Genomic DNA, 22,909 nt, shown 5'->3' on the forward strand with positions numbered 1-22,909 from the left:
AACATGAAAGATGTACTGTGCCATCCCTGGTATGCTGAAAAAATAATACTTTAATTTCCTATAATTTACAGATAGATTTAATGAATTGTGATGTATATGATTTGAACTCTCTCTGTGTTTCAGGATGTTTCAGGAATCCCAGGAAAACACAAACACACAAATACGAAAGCTGACAAATGATTTAAACTGGGAGTAGATCAGTATACGTGCACTCAAGACGTTCCAAAACTACAAACTAAACCGACAGTGAGTGTGAATTAGTCTTGTGCTTTAATCTGAATGCATGAACAGTTTGTTTGTTAGTGTGCCCTCACACTATCCCAGAATTCACTGATGGACGGCTCAGTATGACATGTCAGCCTCTCTCAAGGTTTATTTCCTCGCTGTCACACTCAGATACCTGTTATTAAGTCTCATAATTGACAAGGGAGGTGGTGGAATAGGTGTGCTTTACACCACATGGATGCATGAACATTTACTCATTTCACATATGTAAAACACATGCAGTTACTGTTATTGTCAGTGTATCCATACATCCATCTTTATCTGTCTTCAACACCCACTTTATCGGGGTTTGTGGTCATGTGGAAGAAGAACTCAGCTGCCAGTTGGCCACAGGTAAAGGACAGTGGACAGGTCGTCCACTGGTGTAGAAACAAAAGGAATTCTTATCCACCTGAAGTCGTTACTGATTCACATTGTTTGTTTTTTTTCCTCATATTTTTAATTTCTGCAATATTCAAACTTCCACAGACATAGACTGATGTTTCGATGTTGTATGCTATAAATGAGAGAGGGGCAAAAAAAGAAAAGCATCAAGAGTATGGTATTTCTCATAAAGGACTGAACATGCTTATATTGCAACCAGCTTGTAACTTTAGTTAAATGGTTTGAATCCTTCGGAGTACATGAGCAAGGCCTTCAACCTCCAATAGTTCCCCTTGGCCCTGCACTGCACAGAAGAAAAATTTCCCCAAGAATTCCCATCAGCACATTAACGTCACAGTGTTTTTAGTTCCCAAAATCACACTTATTTTCAGTCTGTTTTTTAAATGGTGTGACGAGCATTTAATCCCACGGTTTACATTTCAGAACCATGGCCAGCTTCATGTCAGAACCAAGGCCAGCTCCTGAGGCAGGATCAGTCCATATGAGGGAAACATGGCTTGAACTAAAGATGCTTTTTAAAGAACAGCATGTCTGACTGAACTGCTAGACTACAAGATCTGCTGCCTATAGATGTATGTGCTAACACCAGACAAAGTAGAGATAAATGCCAGGATAAAAATGACACGTAGCTGTGAAGTGATGCATATTTATGACTCAGCACCGCCTTATCTTTACAGGGTTTTCTGGATGGTGTGTTTATCATTCTGCTTTATAGTAGAGTAAAATGTTTGAGATCCAGCTCATTGGCTGCGCTGACAGTGTAGAGAGTAAACCTGCGTCAAGCTGCATGAGAAAAGAAAACAGCATCCTATTATTCGTTGTACAAGAAAATAGAAGTATTTTATTTTTTATCCAAATTCCAGGTAAGTCAAGTTGTTGAATCTACTGAAAATGATGATAGAACATGCACTTTGAGCATTATCCGCGTTTGATATTGGTCGAATCTGATGTATATTGTTTAAAGAAGTGATGCTTTTGCAGTGAGGTCTTCTTCCTGGGGTTTCCGGGACCTGCGCAGTGCTGCGTCTCCATCGGCGGCTTGACGCAGCTGCTCCGCACGTCCGCGCATCTCCCGGACAAAGCTGTCAGGACAACAACAAGAAAACCAACAAAACTCATCGCACCGGGCACACCGACAGATGCGAAGAGGAGGAGAAAAAGACGTTTCGAGGAGGAGAGTTTCTGCGTCCGGGGAGTTTCGGAAAACCACGACACACTCAGGACCCGAGCGGCCAGAAGCAGCCGCTCGGAGCCGCGGCTGTTACCGGAGGCGACTTGTTTTTTGGAGTTTGTGGAGCTTTTTTCCACACTTTCAACCCGTCTGACGTGTTTTCCTGAGGTAAAATCATTATCCTTGAAGTAGTTGAGTGAACCGATAAGTGCTGCTCGTTGTATTCTGAAGACCTGCTGTGTGTGTGTGTGTGTGTCTCAGTGTGTGTGTGTATACAGACTCACACGTACGCATAGCGGAACGGCTGCAGGAGGCGTCCGTCACTAATGCAGGAGAGGTAAGACTGGATTTTATTTTTATTTTTTCGGGGTGAATTCGGGTCCATCGGAGGCTGCGAGCAAGTTCATTTCTGCAGGTTTGACTGAACTTCGACGACCCGCATCTCCCGCCGCGTCCCCGGCTCCACCGCGCACGGACCATGTTGATGAAGGAGTACCGCATCTGCATGCCCCTCACCGTGGAGGAGGTGGGTCAACTTTTCCTCCTCTGCATCCGCCTCGGTCTGCTTCTCGTCTTCTCCTTCCCCTCGTCGAATCTGTCGGTGCAGGTCTGCACGCGTGCACGCGCTTTCTTTGATTTCCCTTTATGTGTTTTTGTTTTTAACGGAGTTGCGAAGTTGCGCGTGTATTTCCGCGTGTTTGTTGCACCAAAGCTTACCGAATCGTGTCCCGGAAGCCGCCGCACGGTGGCGCCGCTGCTGTCTTTCTTTCAGCCTCCTGACTTATGTTGAAGTCGTGTGATTTAAGAGATTGTGCACGGCTTCAGAGGCGGTCATGTGTTTGTTAATGGCAGTGAAGGACTATTTATTCCTCCGTGTCACTCAGAGCGCGTGGGTTTGTCATTGTGTGCCTCGTGAGGGTTTTTCTTCCCATCACAGCTCCTTTGTTCCTCCTCTTTCAAATGGTTACATTTTAACAAAGAAACAATGTTTTTATCATTATTATTTGTGTATTGTGTATTTTTACTTGCGCATGTATATTTCAGAAAAATGTAAATTTACTGTTGCAGTGCATAGTAAGGCCTTTTTGTTGAGGTACAACAATTTCATGAATAGGCACCTCCATCAAATGTAATCTCAACCAGTGGTTACAAGTGGTTGCATTGTGCCTGGAATTTGTATGCAGGGCTGTGTTTGCTCACTTTCCCTCTGTTAGCCTCTGCTGTACCTTTAGAAACACTTGGGAAATACCAAATGCAAGCTGTTACTGAATGTAAGTTCAAGACTTACAGTTAAAGCTAGTTTTTGTTCTAAAGAAAGAAAGATGCTAAATTTCAGATTTGCAAAAGGACACAAACACATTCAGTGCTTTGAAGTCTAAAAATATATCTAAATGTGACGTATTTGTTGGAGAATTATTTCATAAGGTGATACAATTCTAATATCTTATCAAATATACAACTGACTCTGTGTTATTCTCATCCAAAAATAAAATGTACTGGATGTAGCATTTAGGTTCTCTGGTTTTATTTACTCAGTAATTATCACAACTTTGTTTTTCCTTTGACATTTCTTTTATTGGTTTGAAGCAGAGATCAGACTTGGGAGAAAGATGCTTTGAAAAAGCGAAGGGCCAAAGTACGTCAGTGTTTGTTATTTGAACAGTTGAAAGCAGAAGATGTGCATTGTCATCAGTCATACACATACAAGAATGATGTAACTATTTAATCTGTCTTTGTCATAATTGCGGCACATTAATGTGGTGTAAGTTTAAAAGTGTCTTCAGATGAAATAATGCAGACTCATCTGAATCGACAAGCAATATGTTCCATGCGGTTTATTGAGTTTCATAAGCGACGTAAATGTGCAGAGTTTATAAGTGACTCACACTTTAAAGTTCATACCAAAGTGTTGTGATGCTTTATCTGAGTACAGGGTTCCTCACTGCTGTAAAACAAAGCATGTCGGCGTGTTTCTTGGACGCAACGCTGCCAGATTTTTTGACAAATATTGTTTTCACTTGATAATTTGTCCCTATGTGCGTGGTAAATGTCAGATGCCTGGTAATTTGCCCTTTTCGTGGATGTGTAGTTGTCTCCAGTCAGGACCACTGGTCTCTGAGTTGCTGTGACTCCGACTGTTCCACAGCAGTAGACTTCTTATTTTTGCTGTGAAGGGTGAATTATAATTTCCTCTCAAATGATGATGATGTTGAAGTCGTGGTGTGATAACCCTGCATTTCCCCCATCTGGCTTGAACGAGTAAAGAAAACATAGAAGCATGTGTGAAGTATGTGAGTTTGCTCAGTTATTCCTCAGGTTTATTGATCTCTCAACCCTTAAGTACTTTTAGAGAGTTTCATGTTTCTAATTACCAGCATGCCGCTTTATCACATCTTGTCCTCGGGCCGGTCGGTTCCCTTTCTTTCTTTTGCTTCAGTGTAGCTGAAAAACACAGCTGTACTCGTTGCCCGAACGAAGGTTGCAGCAGTGGTTCATGGTACTTAGTTTATTAAATTTATCATATTTATCCATCACTAATTCAGCAAATGATCATTTGTAATTTTTTAAATGTTTGCAGACTATAGATATGTCTATTCGTCATTATACACATAATCACTCATTTTATGCATATATACTATATCAACTGTTACACAATTACTCATTATAACACAAAACAACGTTGATATTCTCCAGCAGCGATCAGTGAGATTCACAGCTGGTCAGTATCTTTTGCTGAAGCCATCCTGAGCGATGTAAATTACATAATGTCCTGCTGCAGGTCCGTGTGTAAACTGAATGCTTAATGAAATGCTTCTTCAGGAGCCTATGTGCTGATTTTTTTTTTTTTTTCCGGGATTCAAGTTCATTTAAGATTTATGCACCACTTACACAACACACCATAACATACACCAAGTGATGATTATTCTCAAATGACTGCAGCATGAAAGAAACTGAGTTCTCTTTAAAAAAAACAAAAAACAAAAAAAACGATAAGAGCACTAACAGAGCGAAAGATTTTTTTATCTTCCACAAGATAAAACATGATTTTTCACCAAGACGCTCTGCTCTTCAAATGTAATGAAGCTAAATCAATGTTGGGGAAAAAATGAATAGATATGCTTCTGTAGTAATCATATTGTCAATAATGCATTGATGTAGCAATAAATATCCATCCATCCAATGCCTGAACCATCTCTACAGCTCTTTTTCATGTGTCAGAGTAGCAGCTCTGATCTCCTCACTCTATCACGAGGAGTGAGGAGCAGCTACAAGAAAACTCATTTCAGCTGCTCGTATCCATGATCTTCTTCTTTCAGTCGTGACCCAAAGTCCATGAGCATCAGTCGGGGTGGGGATGTGGACTGACTGTTACATCAAGAGCTTCACCACAACAGACATTCTCACGAGAGGTCATGAGTTTGACCCCCAGGTGCTCGAACTGCTCCGTGCCTCACCAGGAGAAGGCAAAGCACCATTTCTGTGAGAGAAGCATGGACTCAGACTTGGAGGTGCTGATCCACCTCCCAGCTGCTTGGCACTCGACCCTGAACAGTTCTGGTGCTTGATGAAGGCATTCATGCCAGGGAGACGCAGAGACATAAAAGCAGAGACACACTAAATAATGTGAAACTTAACAGTTTGTCTTTTTAATGCAGAAGTGTCACACAAAGGTCCTTCAAAACGCAGAAGAAAAATAACATTCCTCACTCTGCAATTTGCAACCACTTCTCTAAGTGGCCGGGATCCGACTTGTGTGTTATGATTTGTGCAATCAAAGATCATTAAAAATGCCAGTTCCTGCTCTTTGGTCTGTTTTTCCTTGGTAGAGGAGAAGAAACTGTGGTTTTCACCCTGAGCCTTTCTCTATGGCGTTTGCATGATCATGCCCACATGTGCGTTAGCATTCACCGGTCTCTCTGCCGAAGTGTGAATTTGCTCACATCGCTAACTCACGAAACCAACTTTTTGACAGTTCAGTCTTTTCTGCTTTCATTAAAATTCCACGCTCAAATTAAAAATGTGCATAAAAGCAGGTGGATGGAAATCCACTGTGATGGGGGAATTTTATTTTGCACTTTTGAGTCATTTAAAATTTAGATGGATTCGAGGCTTCTCCTTTAATTCTGTCTTTTTTCGAGGAAGTGTGTGTTTTTAGGTCAGTGAACATTGTTTTGAATGATTGTCAGAGTCTGGAAATGTCAACAGTGAAAGCTACATTATCTTTCCCTACATTATCGGTCTATATTAATGACAAAATTCATGATTCATGTTTAATTTTTCGACCCAGTCTCACCTGAAAAAAAGCAGCAACTGATTTAACTTCAGTTTTCCTGCATAACTGTGACTTTTGCATGATATTCATACAGAACAAGTCCAGTTTCATCTGATAATTGTGAGTTTTTCTGCAAAAGCCAAGTGTCCGACAGGCCTGTAAACACCGGGCGATTTGTTGGCAGTCTGTGCAACATACAAAAAGTTCCACTTCAGCATGAATCCATGTGAAAATCTTTGAGAATCTGCACATTTTCCTGTCTCTAACAAGTTATCACAGTGCAGTGTGATGGAGGCTTGTAGGAAAAAAAAAAACCCTAATTACGTCTGTTGACATGTGCAGAGTATCAGACTCACGCTGTGTCTCACAGCCTCATGCTGAGGTTCTCTGGATTTGATCTTAGTTTGTGGACGCTGATTTAAGTTGTTCTGTGTGTGGTGGGCCGCATGGTGATGTGGTTAGCGTTCTCGCCGCACAGTGTGAGTATCCTGGTTTGTATTGTGATGGTTGTGCTCTTGCTGTGTTGCCCTCCATGTTTTGCATGTGTGTTTTCTTCAGGTGCTCCGGTTTCCTCCCACAGTCCCAAAACATTCGAGGTTGATTGATTCCTATAAATTGCCAGTGCATGTAAATGAGAGTGGGGCGGTTTCACACCGTGTGTGTCCTGAAGTCATTAGTTGTTTTCCTCAGCGGTCAGTGTCTCTCCCTGCAGCGCGGGAATCAGACACCGGTTTTAATAACGGTGAGATCATCCAGTCAGTGTAAGGTCAGTCTCTGGGGCTTTCCGTATGTTTGTTTGTGTCGCCTGCACACCGAAGCTGCCTGCCCTGCATTTTGACCAGGCTCGGGCCCAGGAACTTGTTTACGTCCCGGGCAGTGAAGACGCCGGGCTATGACTAACCTGAAGCCTGATTGGCCGTCCTTCCCCGAGGAGCTTGTCGCTCAGCCAGAAAGTGACCCGGTGCACATACCAGATGGAGAGAAGCATGCTCACCCAGACAATCTGCCAGACGTCAAAACACGATCCACAGAGGGAGGGAGAGGGAGACGTTGTGTGTAAGAGGTGATTAATCAGAGATTCTGTATGTACAAGATAAACAACCGCTCCTTTCCAGCTCTGTTCCTCCTGTGCCAGTCTGGGTTTACTCTGATCATTTATGATAAGTAGGGATACAGTCATACCAGTATAGCGTCCAATAATGCGTGGAGTACGACTCCACGAGTACTGGAGTCGGAAACGTGACCCACAGATACTCAAGAGAGCACATGTGACGTCTTCAGCTTGGAGAGCCTTGAAATGAATGAGAATGACAGAAGTGAGACAGTCTATAAACTATGATCGGCCAAAATATCTAACCTTGCCGGCAAGCTGAATTCTCGCTGTATTTGTTCACACACTTGCACCGCTCGCGCTTATGCGCTCGGGCTTGGTTTGTTTTCCTTCGGACAAATCACGCGTCGTTTAGGGCGGGACATGAAGCTTTGACGAAAGCAGGAAGTGACGGACTGCTAATAATACTAGCATGACTAGCGAAAACAGTGGATGTAAACGACCCTGAATGACGCGTGATTGGACCGCAGGACAAAAATTCAAGCCCAAGCGCATGAGCGCGAGCGGTGCATGATGGATTCTCATGGTGTGTGTGAACAAATACTGCGAGAATTCAGCTTGCCGGCAAGGTTAAGCTGACAACCGATTTCTGCTAATCCATCCGCCATTTGTCGTTGGTCAAGCGGGTTTTTTCAAAAATTGGCAGTGTTTGTCAGTATGTCTTAATGCACAGATTTTCGCTACAAAAATGGCAAAAATCACTCGACATCTTGTCACGACTCTCACTTTCTATCCACTGTGGGCGTGATTGCTGATATTCACTTGCCGGGCGCATGCTGTCGACGTCATTTTTTTCTATGCGGTGATTGGCTGAAACCAGACATGGTTAGGCGGGCGCACGGTGCCCTTCCGTCCAATGAACGCAAAGAGTTCTACAAGCAAGTCCCTCCTTCCCCGAACGGATTTGCCGAGTGAAATCCCAGATTGACATGTGAAGCAATTCGTTGCTGCACATGTCAATATGGCTTTTGCCAGGTTACAAAATATCAAGAAAAGGGGCCAAAAAATAGTTGGTACAACCACTGCTGGCATTTACACCAGCAGAGTTAGCCCGATGGAAGCGATACACTGTCCTCTGCGTACCGTAGGCTGGTGGAGGTGCTCATAGCTTCGAATCATAAACCGTGCCGAGGCAGTTCAACAAGCCTTTGCAAATGGTTATGGAGGCTTCATGATATTTAATAAGTGCTTGTATCGATGCTCAGTATCAGCAAGTAGATCAAGGTTTGTACTCGTACTTGTATCATGAAGTGTCATCAGAGCACCCCTACTTGTTCGGTGAACCGGTGACCCCGTGTCGGCTCTAATGGTGAATGTGTGTGGATCTCAGTGTGTTTCAGCCCTGTGACAGACGAACAACACCTAAAGGAAGTCCTCTGCTCATCATACGTGAACTGGGAAAGGCTCCAGCTCTCCTACGTTAGATAAAAACAAAACAAATGCATCGATAGAGTGCATGAGATTACATACTTCACTAAATATTCCTGTTGGAGCAAAGCACTTCTCATCTTTTTTCTGAAGAAGGTGAAGAGTTTACGTGTTTTTTGTTTTTTTTAATGTTCTCCAGCGTGGTTGAAAGCCTGTGTATCACGATGTAATTTTTCATTGTGATATATCACTAGATAGATCAGATTCATTATGACATGCAGTACATTTTAAAAACGGCACTCAGCAGCCTTGTAAATTATCAGGCAATGTAATCTGCTTTCAAGAGATCAAGGTTTGTACAGAAGTAGCTGCTAAAAATCAGCGTCTGTGTCGGAAAATTTGGAGTTTACACAAAAAAAATGCAACCTTTACCCTGTTAAATCGTAAGTTAATAAAATCAACCGTCTAAATTAAGTAGTTGAACTGGAGCTCCATTGAAGCAGGTTGTCAGATTGTCCTTGAGTGTTTTGTTAAATGACGGGTCAAAGGACCACTTCTGCCTCCATGAGGCGTCAAATCAATAGACTCGTCATTATGAGGGAGGGAGGTTTTTTTTTTTTGAAGGGCCGATGAGTGTGTGGCTCACTGAGTACTGACGCCGAGCGCAAGGTTGTCTGTTTCTTTCGTACTTTTGCCTTTCAGGCTTTGACGTTTTCACATAACAAATGGAATCGCTCGCGTTCCGAGGCGTGTTTGTGTTTTCAGCTCTCAGAAGCTGTCAGCTCTGCGTGGCTTGGTTACGTTTCTTCACCGACACTGTGATCAGCCGCCCTCCACCTGCCGTCTGTCTGCTTATTTATCTGCACATCATTACTCGAATTGCTCCCATCTTCATCTTCTGCGGCGTTCCAGCTGCCAGCCCACAGGACGGCGGCGAGTGAGCCCCCGCTGCGAGGATAATTGAAACCCTGGTGGCATTTTTTTTTTTTTTTTAAGGTTGTGTTCATCCTTGTTTTGAGATTACAGCCACTCTGTTGATGTTAATTTCCTCCAGCTGAGAACGCTTCTTGCAGAGTTAGCTGGCTGCTCTTCCCTTGTTTTGGGATGCTGTAACACTGGCATCACAATGGATTCAGCGCGTTCAATCATGACTGGCAGGGATAATCTTCCGTGAAACAATTGCTGGGGATTAATGCAGAGGCTCCTTATGTAATAGCAATTTTTGTGGGCTGCATCAGGGGGTGGGAAACATATGGCCTGCAGGCAAGCACAACAGACATTGCAAAGTGTAAAAATAACAAATAAGACTTATTTTTTTAAATACACAAGTGACTGTGTTTAATTCTCCACTGGACTCGCCTGGTTTCAGTAAGGCGGCGACATAGCATAACACCAAGTCCCCAAACTGAACGACAGATGGCCACAATGCTGGAGATCAGACACATAGCAGGAAAACCTAAGGACAACAAAATACTATGTGCATGACAGCTATAATATGAAAGGGAGTTTTTGACAACATGCATGCTGTAGGCAGGAAAAAACATTCATGACTGTTTAAAATACGGTTCTTTACACTAAAAGGTAGGGGAAAATGTGCTACTGTTATTTAAAAGGAATTACTTGTGCCAGTTTCCTTTAGATCAAGCTGGGCTGTTTAATGCTGCTGAACAAACCTGAGTTTGACTGCCTTAGGCTGCATCGTGTTTGTCTGTTTTACGATCCTTCCATTTGCTGCTGGACTTCAGTTCCAGGTTTTCTGCAGCAAACTGGTGAAACAGCAGCAATTCAGTAGAAAGTGCACTCAAATCGATCGCATATGCATGTAGTCGATGCTAGAGAGGCTTGTGGTTTTCTCCTGTATGACTCTCATGTTTATTTCTTCATCCACCTGCACTCTGAACCGTCCAGTGTATAAGATTTGTTACTGCATAAGCAGAGAGAACCTTGCAGGTCAATGAGCAGACGTGTGTAGTAAGACTACAGATTCTTAATATACTCTGCTGCATTCAGTTGAGGAACTCTGAATAAATTCAATTCATTAGAGTAGTTTCAATGCAGCATACTTTCCACTTTGACTTGAATACATCTCTGAAGAAAAAAAACCTTTAACTTGTTCCACTGCGCCTGATGCTTCTCGTTGACTTCACTTTCTACTGGAATATATTAACATTATCTCATTATTTTGCTCTGGCAGAGAGACTTCCTCCTGTAGTTTCACAAACAAGATTATCTATACTTCAATCTCTAAATGAGGATGTTTATCTTCAGTTCTTCCAAAATGCTGCACTTTGGCATTTTGTGGGCAGATAAGAAATTATGCTGATCCAACCTCACATATTGGTTGCCGTAGTGGAGTCTTTATTTCCTTTAAAAAAAAAAAAGAAAAAAGATAAAAACTTTTAATTTATTACCAAAATACAATCGCCAACTCACAGGCTTCAGAAAATGTAGCAACAGTGCACAAGTTAACTGTCAAAAAAAGCTTTTTTTTAAGGATCAGAATTATATACAACTGAATTCTTGAGGCCAAAGTTGCCTTAATGTGTTTTGTTATTTTGTTAAGGTTTATTTATTTCTAATTTCAGTAAGTTATATTCATTGCATCTGAATGTGCACACCCAAATTTAAAAACATTTACAACTTTAATTCAGTAGTGAAAGCTTGGTGTTCTACTTTTCACTTTTACTTAAATAATATTTTCAATTAAAAAAAGCTGCTCGTGCTCGGATGAGATTTGAAAAAAGCAGGGGAATATGAGGCAGTAAGGGACATCAACAGTCTTGTTATGGTGGCATGGCAAGGTCACAAACTGGAAAAGACAAGCTCGACAGAAATGGCCCAACTGCAACAGCCACATAGCAACATTAATGATCTGGTAAACATGGAGGGTCAACGGTTTTCTATTTATAGCGGAGAGCGGAGGACTAAATTAAGAGCGGTTGCTCTGGAGCATCGGTCTGGTGACTGGAAGACGGGAGGCTGCAGGAACTAATGAACAGGTGAGAAATGAAATAAAAATGAAAAACCCTGAGTCCTGAAGAGAGCCTGAGCCAGTGGCACTGTGTGGTTGAACCTATTCATGATTTCAACAACACTGTGGTGAACTCTTTCTGTTTTTCCATGTGCTTTTTAAAATTAACTTGATTTGAAAAAGGCTTTATCATTGACTAGAGGTCTGGACACTGAGGGCGCGTGTGTTAATTAAAAAGCACATGGTCGATAAAGGGGAGGAAACAAAGAGAAGGAGGTGAGAGCAGTCCGGTAAAGATGAGGACAGCACGAACATTTCAAAACAGATTAATCAGAAAAATCAGACACTCAAAGTCATCAACATTGTATAAAAATGAGGGTGCTCTGCAAACCCAGTGGGATGAGCTCTTCCCACAGGAAACAAATACATAAAGAGCTTTCCACATTTCATCCTAAGTCAAAGGAGGAATGTTTGCATGAAGGTGTTTAATATTTGTGTGTTTATATAAATCAGGGTGTTAAAATCATTTTAGTTGACATATGATCTAATGTGATTTCCAGTGGGCCAAGCTGGCAAACTCAAACGACCTCAATCCTGCATGACTGATGTTTCAGATCAAGTCACCGTGTCACTTTAAGATCTACTCTCACTAAACTGATCAACAGAAATAAAAACAACAGTTTTATCACATTGTTGTTTTCTATTATTCAGAGTCACTCCTGATTGGTGCTTCCTGTGGGACAGTTTCAGCCCACAAACCATATATTTGACACCCTCAGATCTAGATCCTTGTGATATCATCAGTGTTTTGAAAGCTGCTAGGCAGGACCCAGACACTGGATCGCCTAAGAAGCAAGACGGCAGGAGATCCTCACAGCTCCTCTTTAACAAGAAACAATGAATTAGAGAAGGTTGTATACTCTATAACCCTGCCCACTGGCACAATCAGTTTTAATATGTGCTTTTAACTGAATTAAGGTCATCATTTGTTCACATTTCAAATTTTGTTTGTACAAGGTTAAAGGTGTAATACAGGACTTTCTCGAAAAGACGAAGCCAAACGTCTGTTACTCACTTTTTTAAAAAAACGCGCATGCGCCAGACCATCCGCCCGGCTCTCCTGCTTCTCCCAGGAAACGCCTATAATGGCAGAAGCGTGCGAGTGCGTCCTCATCTTCTCCGGGCGTGCACGGCTGTGTTTACAGTTTCTGCGATCGGCCTCGCTCATAAAGCTTATTTTCCGAAACACTTACAGTTTCATTATGTCAGACTCGCCATCGGTAAGTGAATGCGCATGCGCAATACGTAGAATGTGATTGGGAGCAAGCACACAATGGCTTGACGAAAGCAGCTCGCCAGAATGATGGACAAACAGACCCACCAGTTATTTTGATGATCCACCCGGAACTCAAGCAAATAGAAAATCTTGTATTACACCTTTAATATTTCTTTAACACAAAGAGCCATAGCAACATTATTAATCATTATTGTCTATTTTAAAATTGCTCTGTCAGCTTGGTTTGTTCCACCTGCAGCCTGCATCATGCAGGTGGAATCCATCAGTTCACAATCAGTTCATTGAAGCAGTGTGAAATCCAACCTTTTAGAAATGTGAAAAAAAAAAAAGAAAAAAGGGGGAATTTAGTAAATAGAAAGTGGAACCTTTATCTCGATCCATCCACACAAAGCAATCCTGTCCCAAAAACATTGACAAATAGAGCGTTTTCACTCTTGTGCTGGCCGTTTTGTTGGCCAGCAGGACTTCCTCAGCACTATTCACAGAGATGATTCACCAGCCTTTTCACACACACCGAGAGCTTTTCAGCACTGTCAAAAACACGGTAATGTGGAATGAATGCCTGAGAAAATGAGGTAAAAGCACTCACAGATTCCACTTTTTTGACAATTTTGTAACCAAAAGAGCAATACCAGTGCCGTCGGAAATTTGAAAAATAAAGAAATGAAGAAAAAAATGTTAGACAAAAGACTTTCTATTGGAATGTGAACGAATGTGTGATTTATCTGTTTGAAAATGGCACTGAGTCTGCGCCTGCAGATGGCTGTATTTTGCCAAAGTGTGATGTCTGTAACAGGCATGACAGACTGCTGCTTCCTCCGGCAGCTTCAGTCTTCAAACAGAGGTGAGGTCCTCTGGGGTTTGGGGGAAAAAAGAAAAAAAAGCAGCAGCAGCACACTTTAAAATGGCTTCCTGCATAGACATCTTCACTGAATCCTGTGAACTGATGCTCCTGCAGACTCTTCTTTCATTATCCAGATCGCCTCTGCTCCTATAGAAGTCTGGATTTTACAGTGAATGTTGACTCTGGCCCACATGACCTAAGGCATATACTGCATATACTGTCAGTGTAACTTGAAGAGCAGGATTCAGTTTTAATTTTTCTTGAAGCCTCACACTGATTTAGGAATTGTCATAAAATGTACGACACTCCTAAATTTTGATCACTTAAGTCAGTGTTGCACTGAGTGCCTTCTGAGTATAAATGGACTTTAAAGAAAAACTAAATAAATGTGGATAGAACTCAGGGCTGTGGGGTTCTGAAGGCCAGTGAATTATTGTAAACACAAACACATAGAACTGACAGGATGGTTTGAAAAAAGACAGCGGCAAAAACTTTTTTTTTTTTGTACACCTGGAACAATACTTCGTCTACAAATTGTCCATGTACAGAAAATGCAATCAGGTTTATTTTCGGTGAAAAAGACAACAGTTGAGTTGACCTGAGCGCCACTGGACTGCAGATTGAGATCACCTGTGAGCTGATCAGAGCGCGCTGCCTGATTGGCCAGGCAGGAGAACAGGGGAATAAAGGACCGCGAGAAAAGGCTGCGAGAAGAAACCAGCTGCCAGTTTATGATTCTAGTGCTTCTGCTGAGTGAAATTATGTTGTATTTGTTTTTATTTTATTTATTTTTTTGTCAGTACCCAGTGAACAGCCTCAGTGATTTATAACAAGAACCTTGAAAAAAGATCAAGCAGTCTTGACTGACTGCAGCGAGACGAAACACTGAAAACATTCATCCGACATGGAAATCCCAAAGGCACAAAACTCCTTTTTTTTTTTGCCGACTGCGTTGGTCTGCTCTATAGCTGTAAATAGTGTCAATGTGTGTATTGAGTGAAAGTTGCTTTCTTTATGTTTCACTGCTGGCTGCACAACAAATTACCCCCTCCTGGACAATAGAGTTCAGTTTGATAACTTTCCTTGAGGTTATATAGAAGTATTCAGACGAAAAAGATTCCATTCACAAAAAAAAAAAAAAAAAAGGTGAGGGTGAGCTTAGAAAACGTCTGCAGCCGGTTCACTAATCGATTAGTGTGTTTGAGTCTTTATGGGACTCCAGTGAAGCAGCCCAGACAACAAACCTGCCAGTTTATAGCGCCTGTTATTAGAGCAGGAAACTCCTAATCGCCTGTCCCTCCGTTTCTGCGGCTCTTCCTGTGGCCTTAAAGCTCACTTACTGTCAGCAGGCTGTCTAAACAAGGAGGAACAATGGCCACTGAGAATAGAAGCCGGACTGACACATGGTGAATGTGTCGGCAGAGTTATGGGACAGGTGCTGGGAGACACGCCGCATCGGGGGGGGGGAGCAGCTGGGCGTGCCTGCGCTATAATGTGATCAAAATGTATCAGAAAGCGTTGTGCAGATCATGACATGGGATCAGAGTCTGCTTATGCTAATGGGAAGTCATATTGATCAGTCAATTTCTGTATATATACCCTCTAATGTAGAGTAGGATTCATTAAAAAATACAATTTTTCTAACTGGATTTCAGGGATAGTGGCAAATTCATTGCATTATTCCCATAATGTTTCTGCCGATTTTTGAAAATAAATGCTTACGGTTTCAACTGGGTCAACGCGGAGGGGCTTGTTGTGTGTCTGTGGGTGGCGTTTCTAAGTGCCATATTTTCCACAGTTTGTGTTCCGCTTTTTTCGTCGCTACTTCACTGAAAATTTCGCACTGCAAGCAAAATGGCACCAAAATCAAAAAGCTATACACCAGAATTTAAACTGCAAATGATAAAATATGCAATTAGAAACAGCAGCAGACAGAGAGTTCGGAGAGGCTAAAAAACATGTGAGAGATTGGAGAAAATGTTAGTGATTTAACAAATAACAAAATCATGGACTGAAAACACAACAGCCAGAGCTGGAGGAAGAAATTTAGGGATTTGTTCACAACAGTTATGTCTGAGTATGAAAAAAAAAAATGCGTCTAAGCAGTGAACGTGTTTTTGAAGCATTTTTAAACAATATATTTATAAAACTGCAGCGAGGACGGGAGGGGAAAAAAAGGCACATATTTCTATATATTTAATTTTGGCTCATCAGATCTGCATTTGCCACAAATTTCCAGCGATGCCGACTTCAGCTGTTGGCAGCGCTCTCCGGCTCCCGGTGGGGGACCAGTGTGTACGCCACTAATCAGAATGTTTCCTTTGGCAAATCAAAGCGGGTCGTTTGACCGATTTAGTCAATGAGCTGCATAATTATCATTTGATCCTTTGAAAGGCTTTCAAAGGGTAACTAGGAGCCATTTGCTTCATAGCCCATTGGCATAAACCCAATCAGCTTCCCCAAGTTGGTCATCACCACAATGCAATTAAAATGTCTAACTTATGGCTTCCCCCCACACGGGCCATTAACCTCCCCGCAGAGGCTCTGCAGACGGGAAGTCGCACATCTAAGAGCTGGTTCAAAGTAAGTATTTAAAGCAGATACAGCGTCTGCGGTGCCTAATGTTCTAACTATAAGATTCACACGCGTCTGAAGTCGTGCCCATTATGTGGGTGTATGGATGCATACATGATGTGCACACAGGGGTCACAGATGCAGGTGTCCCTGGTTGCTATGGGCAACAGCAGCTGAAAAACTCATTAGAAATGTCTTTGATAAAATGATAAACCGGCTTTCTGTACGTGCGCAGTGAGAACACGCCGGTCAGGGTTTGCATGTGGATCGGGAACGTGGTCAGAGAAGAGCGGCAGCGCGTTTCGGAAAAGGCAGTTCACACAGTCGATCGTCATATATTCAAGAGGATGAGTGATTCAAATGTTATTAATGACTTTTAATGTGTTTTGAAACAGTTGAAATCTGGCGAACAGATGCTGAAAATAGGGCATCAACAGCGTCGCTGAAGAGTTCAGCTCATCCAGCTCGGCAGATGGTCAGAGTGTGTGTATCTGTGTGTCTGTCATGTTCATGTCTGTTCTGCTGTGCGTTTCTGTGGATTTGTGTTTTCTGTATGTTATCAGACATACTGACATTGAATAGTCACAAAGAAAGCAAAATGTTTCCCTGTCTGTATGAAATAGAATAGAAATAAAACAGAAAATTAGAAAAATACAGTACTGTATAAAAATAGTGTCTGGAGACTATTGAATGAAAAACCAAGAAACGTACTATAATGTTCAAAGACTGTATTTCACACTTTTTTTTTTACCTTATTTTCAGTGGTTCACCTTTGACGCCATTTACATACTTTTTTACTTTTTTAAAATGTAATAATTTTATGTAATTAGGGTTTCATTTTTCAGTTTGTCACTTTTTATCGATTCACTTCAGCAATTTTTGCATAGAATGCTGGCTTCGTACTGTCTCATCTTGCTCTGTCATGCCCTGTGATAAACACCGGCTGTGTGTCTGACAGTGTTTCCAGTATTTGGGTTTAGTTCTTCTTGGCCCAGTACCCTATTTTTTTTTTTTTTCAAGGTTGTGCTCATCGCTCTGAGAAACTGTTGAAATAAAGAATTTATAGCACAGAGTCATCCACCACTTCCACTTGATGATCCATGAAGTCCGCACTGAAACAAATCAATGCTTCATCTTACTTTTTATTCCTACTGCACCGCTTCACTTGCAGCAGTTTATATTAGTCCCAGGCTTATTGAGGGGAAAAAGAAAAGAGGTTCAAGCCAGGTTAGGGCAGCTGGAGCTGGTCCCAGATGACAGAGAGCCAAGGCATTGTACATCCTGGTCGGGTCGCCAGTTCATCACAGGGACAATCTCACACACTCCCTCACAGGAAGAACATGCAGACTCGGTGTTCCAGGTCTGCATTTGGATCGGGGATGTTCTTACTGTGACACAGGAATGCTAACCACGCCACCATTCATCCATATATCCTCTATCAACGCTTCTGCCAGGAGAAGGTTCTTCAGTACGCCCTCGAGCTGAGCGAGATTTGTCACGCAGTTACAATTACTCAAGTTTAAGTGGGCATGTGAGAGATGAGCGCTGTGAAGCTGCTGTCTCTGCTCACCAAGCAGATTATTAGAATCAGCTGTCGCTGAAGCTGTTCTCCCCAGTAAAGAGTCCTGATAGTTATCAGGAGGCTTGCAGATTGAAGATGGAAGTATGAAGAAATACATGTGTCACTTGATAAGTATTAGCATATTTAGTTCCACCAGAGATAATTACAGCTGCCTGGATATTTGTTGCTTAGCTCGGTTGTTTTGTTGCTGCTTCGTCGTCTTCTAATTAGTTAATAAATCTGTTAAAAAGTAATCAATGTTCATCTTCTGCTAAATTACTCCTGTACGGTCAGCTGGGGTGAATGAACTGACCTTCGATGGATATAACTGCTTTTATTTTCAGTACCTGAGCTGTTTAACTGTGATTCAATTTCATTCTGTTATGCGCAATGATCTAAAATATAATATATGGAGTTGCTTAATTGTTTTTATAGGTCATTCCAGGAAGTTTATTGTTGATAACTGATGGCCAAAAGAATTTTGCAGAATTATGTTATTGTGAAATTTAACTTGGAAAACACAGCAGTCAGCAGGGTTTTGTTTCACTGTGCTGCACTTCTGGGTTTATATGCTTTGTGTTGCAGTATGTTTTCTAAACTGTCACTCTTAAATTAAATTTCTTCCTGATTTCTTGTGTTTCAAGTCTTGTTGCAATGATTCCTATTATTCCCCAATACGCGGTTTGTGCTCATACGTGAGCTTTTGCCTGGACCTGTTTAGTGTTGCGAGTGGCGATGCTCAAGTCAGCGTTCGCACGTTATTTACAACCCCTCTGGCGACAGTGATCAGATAACGCGTCAGCTTTTCCAGCAACTTGTACAAATTTACATCAAGCGCTCGACGCTATTCTGGAATATGTGTTGTGTTTCTGAAGCAGCAGCAAACAAGAATAGATTTGGAACAAAGAGGAGCTCTTCTGTTTATCTGCATAAACCAGTAAATGTCACCTATTCACAGTCAGCTCCTGCAACAAAAGAGCATCACTCAGAAAATCATGTGCTTGTGAATAACAAACAAAACAGAGAGGAGTACATGGTCCTGAGAGAACAGCCTTTCACTGACTCATGTGGGTGAAAATCGGATAGTCGAAATAATGAATCCCTTAAAACATGAAAATCACGACACATTCCCAGTTTGAGCTCAGTTTTGCTTTTCCACTAACTTTCCACGTATAAATATGTCGTTAATGTGTATTTATGGGTGCTTGTTGGTGCCATGGGTGCAGGTGGAAAGCGCCATGGCTCGTCTGCACAACAGTAACTGCAAGTTATTTTTTTTCAGTAGATTGTTCTCCGTTGCTGCATTCTCATCCTGTGGCTGCTGTCCTCAACTCAACTTTTGCCTGACAGCAGTTTTTCATTTTTATTTTTTGATCGGCAACTTGACCCAGTAACCATGCGTTGAAATCATTCTGTACATGTATAGTTCATGTTGTTCCAAACAGGAGTTCATGGAAACTTCCTACAAAAAAATACTGTTGCACTGCCTGTGGAGGTCATGTGAGGCCATTCTGCAGCTGTTCTGATGTGAGCCTTAAGTACTGCACATAACTGCCTCCACACTCAGCTGCGTGTCCCCCATTCACCTTATATAATACTTTAACTGCATACATGTAACTATTACCTTTAATAGAGCAGGGGAACAGCGGATTCTTGCTTTTAGTGGAAAACTGTAACTGTTATATTTGCCACATTTTGAATTAAATTACGTACGTCAGCAATGCAAATCAACACAGTGACCTGCATATAGAGGGTTTTTATATTGATATGTTTGAATTCGCAGTCATTGCATTAACTTTACATTGCTACACATTTATTCTTGAGAATCATGATGAATGTTTGATGTGTGTAAAATATAGCAGGCTGAGTAGGAGGCGGCAGAGATGAAGCACTAAGATATCCATTGTTTTATTATTATTGGAAATAATAAAGCTAATTGATCATTGTAACTGAATGTTTTTGCTGTTAACACGCTCCAGAAATATCTTGAGATTGATTTTTTTTTTTTTTACTGCTTTTGTGCTTTAAGCTCCACATCTTTTTTTTTTTATTATTATTATTGGGATTAGAATGAAAGCCTGAAGCTAAAATTGATTTCTGCTTAGTAGTTCCATTTCCACACATTCAGCAGTCAAAACAGTCTATTTATTGGCCTAATTTGCGGAGCTGACTTGTATTTTGCAGAAGAAAAATGAGCCGGTCGAACGTATCGTTTGTTGAGTGAATGATTGAGCAGACTCTCATGAGTGGCTGAAAAATGTCCCTGAAATCACAACTGGGCCAAAAAGCTTCTGCTCCTGAATTCTGAGAATCTCGTCTCCTCTGGCAGGTCGTTTCAAAGCTGATGGTCTCTGACAGCATAAACTGTCACTCTTTAGTCTTCAGCCTTTACTTGAGAGCGAACAGGTGGGACAAAGCTAATGTTCTATATGCTGCACACAGGCTTATTTATTATTCTTATTTATGTCTTTATTTTGAGCAAAGTTTGTATGTAATTGCACATCCGTACAACAACGAAATAAATATATGTATAATTAGTAATAAGCGAAAACTTTTGCCTCTTCTGTTGACCCATTTAGCTTGATGAAAATTTTGCAGTTTGCTCCCCATGTTTGTTGGATTCTCTGCTGTTTCTTGAGGTGTCTTGCTTTCTTGGCAATGTCGGCGTTCTTCTTTTATAATTGATCATTCAGACAGACATTTGTTTTATTCAGCTTGCGTCCTTCCTGACAAATCGGAGGATGATAGCAGACGTGTTGTTATCCTTCCTGGGTAGAAGGTGACATGCTTCGATGTGATCCAGGTTGAGCTCAACTCCTTCACTCCTGAGAAGGTTTTCCACCTGTGGCTCCACCAGCTCCTCGGTCACGTGCTCTGACGGCGCTGCTCAATGGCGTCCACAGTCTGGCAGCTCATCTCTCCTCCAGCATGGCGCTCGCTTGAGATTTTTATGTGAGAATCTTTGTGATCTCATGAAATATGCAGAAGATGAAGATTCTTCATCTTTGGTTCTCAGTAGACTTTAACACCGGATTCATCTTGGATATCGCTTGAGCAGCTTTTGCGCGTCTCAAAATGAGTCAAACTTTTCAAACATTGTAAAGAGACTCTTTCCCTCTGTGAGTCGTCAAGCACAGAAAGCACACAGCCAGAGAACTACTGTGCATCAGGGGTCTGGAACCCATGGCTCTGGAGCCACATGAATGAAAGAAGTAAAGGAGGATGAAAGACCAGCCGCAGTAAGAATCTGGTGGAAAAACGAAGCCCACCTGATCACAGCCGCTTTATCGCTCTGTCTGGGAGTTCGGCCTCACGCTGGAGAGATGGCTGGAACTTGTCAGTGTTAAAGCCGCTGGGCTTTTCAGTTGGTGCCAGACACTCAACCTTCTGTGGTAATAATCACAAGTTTGAATATAAAAGTTTAGTTTTTAGCTGTTGAGGCCTCAAGCATCATTGAAAGGGTCAAAGCGCTGTCTGAATTTCTGAATTTGTTGCAGTCATTGCTTCTCCATGAATAGCTTTGTCTTTAAAGTTACAGGGCAGATTCGAGTTACATTATGTGTGTATGTGAAAAGAGCCTATTTCGATTGGTACAACTCAACAAGATAAATTTCATGTGTCTATTGAAACATCACTGGGTAACAGAGTCCTTTGCAATAACATGCAAACAATCAGTTCTGCAAAATAAGGGATAATGTAGTTTTAGTGACTTCTAGCAAGTTTTAGGGCAGCCAGCAGCTACTTTCTGTAAGACCAGCACTGCTCTTTCTTATCAAAAATCAAACTGTTTTTTTTTTTTTACTGTTTACTTCCATCAGTTAAGATCGCATTGATTTTGTGAGCAAACAACCGACTGTTTTTAATCGGCTTGCACCGGTCATTGTAATTCCTCCACACCTCACTGCTCCTGAAAAACATGTTTCATTAATGCTCCACTCTCTCAGTTCATCTCACACTCATTTCCCTGAAGATCTGAAAAAAAAAAAGAAAAAGAAAAAGAAAAACCGGAGCTGTATCACTTCCACGACAGCCTTTCGTATTCCTCACAACACTCCTCTACTCCAGCGGTGCTGGTGTGAGAACTACGCTGAGAAAATCCGATGTAGTAGCTCTGGCGTACTTGAAAGCACTCATATCATATGCAAGATCAAATCGAGATAACACTTACGGTCATCCGTTATCACCCATTCTCTCTTCTTTCCCTCTGAAATTCATGCTCACTTTTTTTTTCTCTCCTCAGCAGGGCTGTCAGGAGTACACTGTGCTCTCTCTATGCATAATAAATGAGCCGGTTTTCCCCAAGCAATCTGAAATTCAAGTTGTACCAAAACACTCCAGACTGGAGCAGAGGGGACAAAAGGCTTATGTAACGCGGAGGGAGGCTTGTTTATCAAACAACTGAACCAACTCCGCTGGAAAACTACCTGCTTCTCGCTCCGGGCGATCAGGGGTGAACAATGTGATGAATTCAGATCAAGAGTGAATGCTGGGCACCGCGGGTGAAGCATTTTTAGGTCTCAGTGTTTGGTACATCAGTTCAACTCCAAAATTACGTCCATTAAAAATCGTATTGGTATAATCACTCCGCAGCCTTTCTCTCTGCAGGGCAGCGTTGATCTTGACTGGTTTTGTCTTGATTTTTTGCAAAAAGTCAAATTAAACACAGTCTGGGAGATAAAAAAATATGAATTATTTCATTCAGATCAGTTTTGATTTCATAAGATGCTTCACCTGAACATTTTAGTTCCAAAATACATGTTCCAGTGTGTAGAGGTAGACTAAATCCAGCATTATAAATCATATATAAGATTATCTAGCTTCCTTCATTCATCTGAGATCTGACTCACATTTCTCATTTCTGCTCATTTTTCTCCTTTACTAGTTCAGAATGAGCAGCCTCGCAGACCTTTGGGATTTGAGGATTGGTCGGATCTTTTTTCTCACAGAAACCAGAATTCAGCCTCATATTTCAGGCTCCAGCAGTCTGAACCACTGTAGCGTCGAAGCATGGAGATTCTATTGTTACAGGCAGTTAAACGAATAAAGTATTCTGTCTTCCGTTTGGTTCAT

The 22,909-nt window shown here is 41.7% G+C and overlaps 1 protein-coding gene across 1 annotated transcript in view; it reads left to right on the forward strand.

The window, feature by feature from the left end:
* The first annotated feature begins 2,214 nt into the window (after window positions 1-2,214).
* The window catches only part of pitpnc1a (phosphatidylinositol transfer protein cytoplasmic 1a), a 44,870-nt gene continuing 24,175 nt past the window's right edge, over window positions 2,215-22,909 (forward strand). The window contains exon 1 of the mRNA XM_030090409.1: window positions 2,215-2,366. Coding sequence (XP_029946269.1) covers window positions 2,319-2,366 — 48 coding nt within the window. The 5' untranslated portion in view covers window positions 2,215-2,318. The remainder of the gene's footprint in view (window positions 2,367-22,909) is intronic.

This window comes from Salarias fasciatus, chromosome 4, assembly GCF_902148845.1.
Source record: "Salarias fasciatus chromosome 4, fSalaFa1.1, whole genome shotgun sequence".
NCBI lineage: Eukaryota > Metazoa > Chordata > Actinopteri > Blenniiformes > Blenniidae > Salarias > Salarias fasciatus.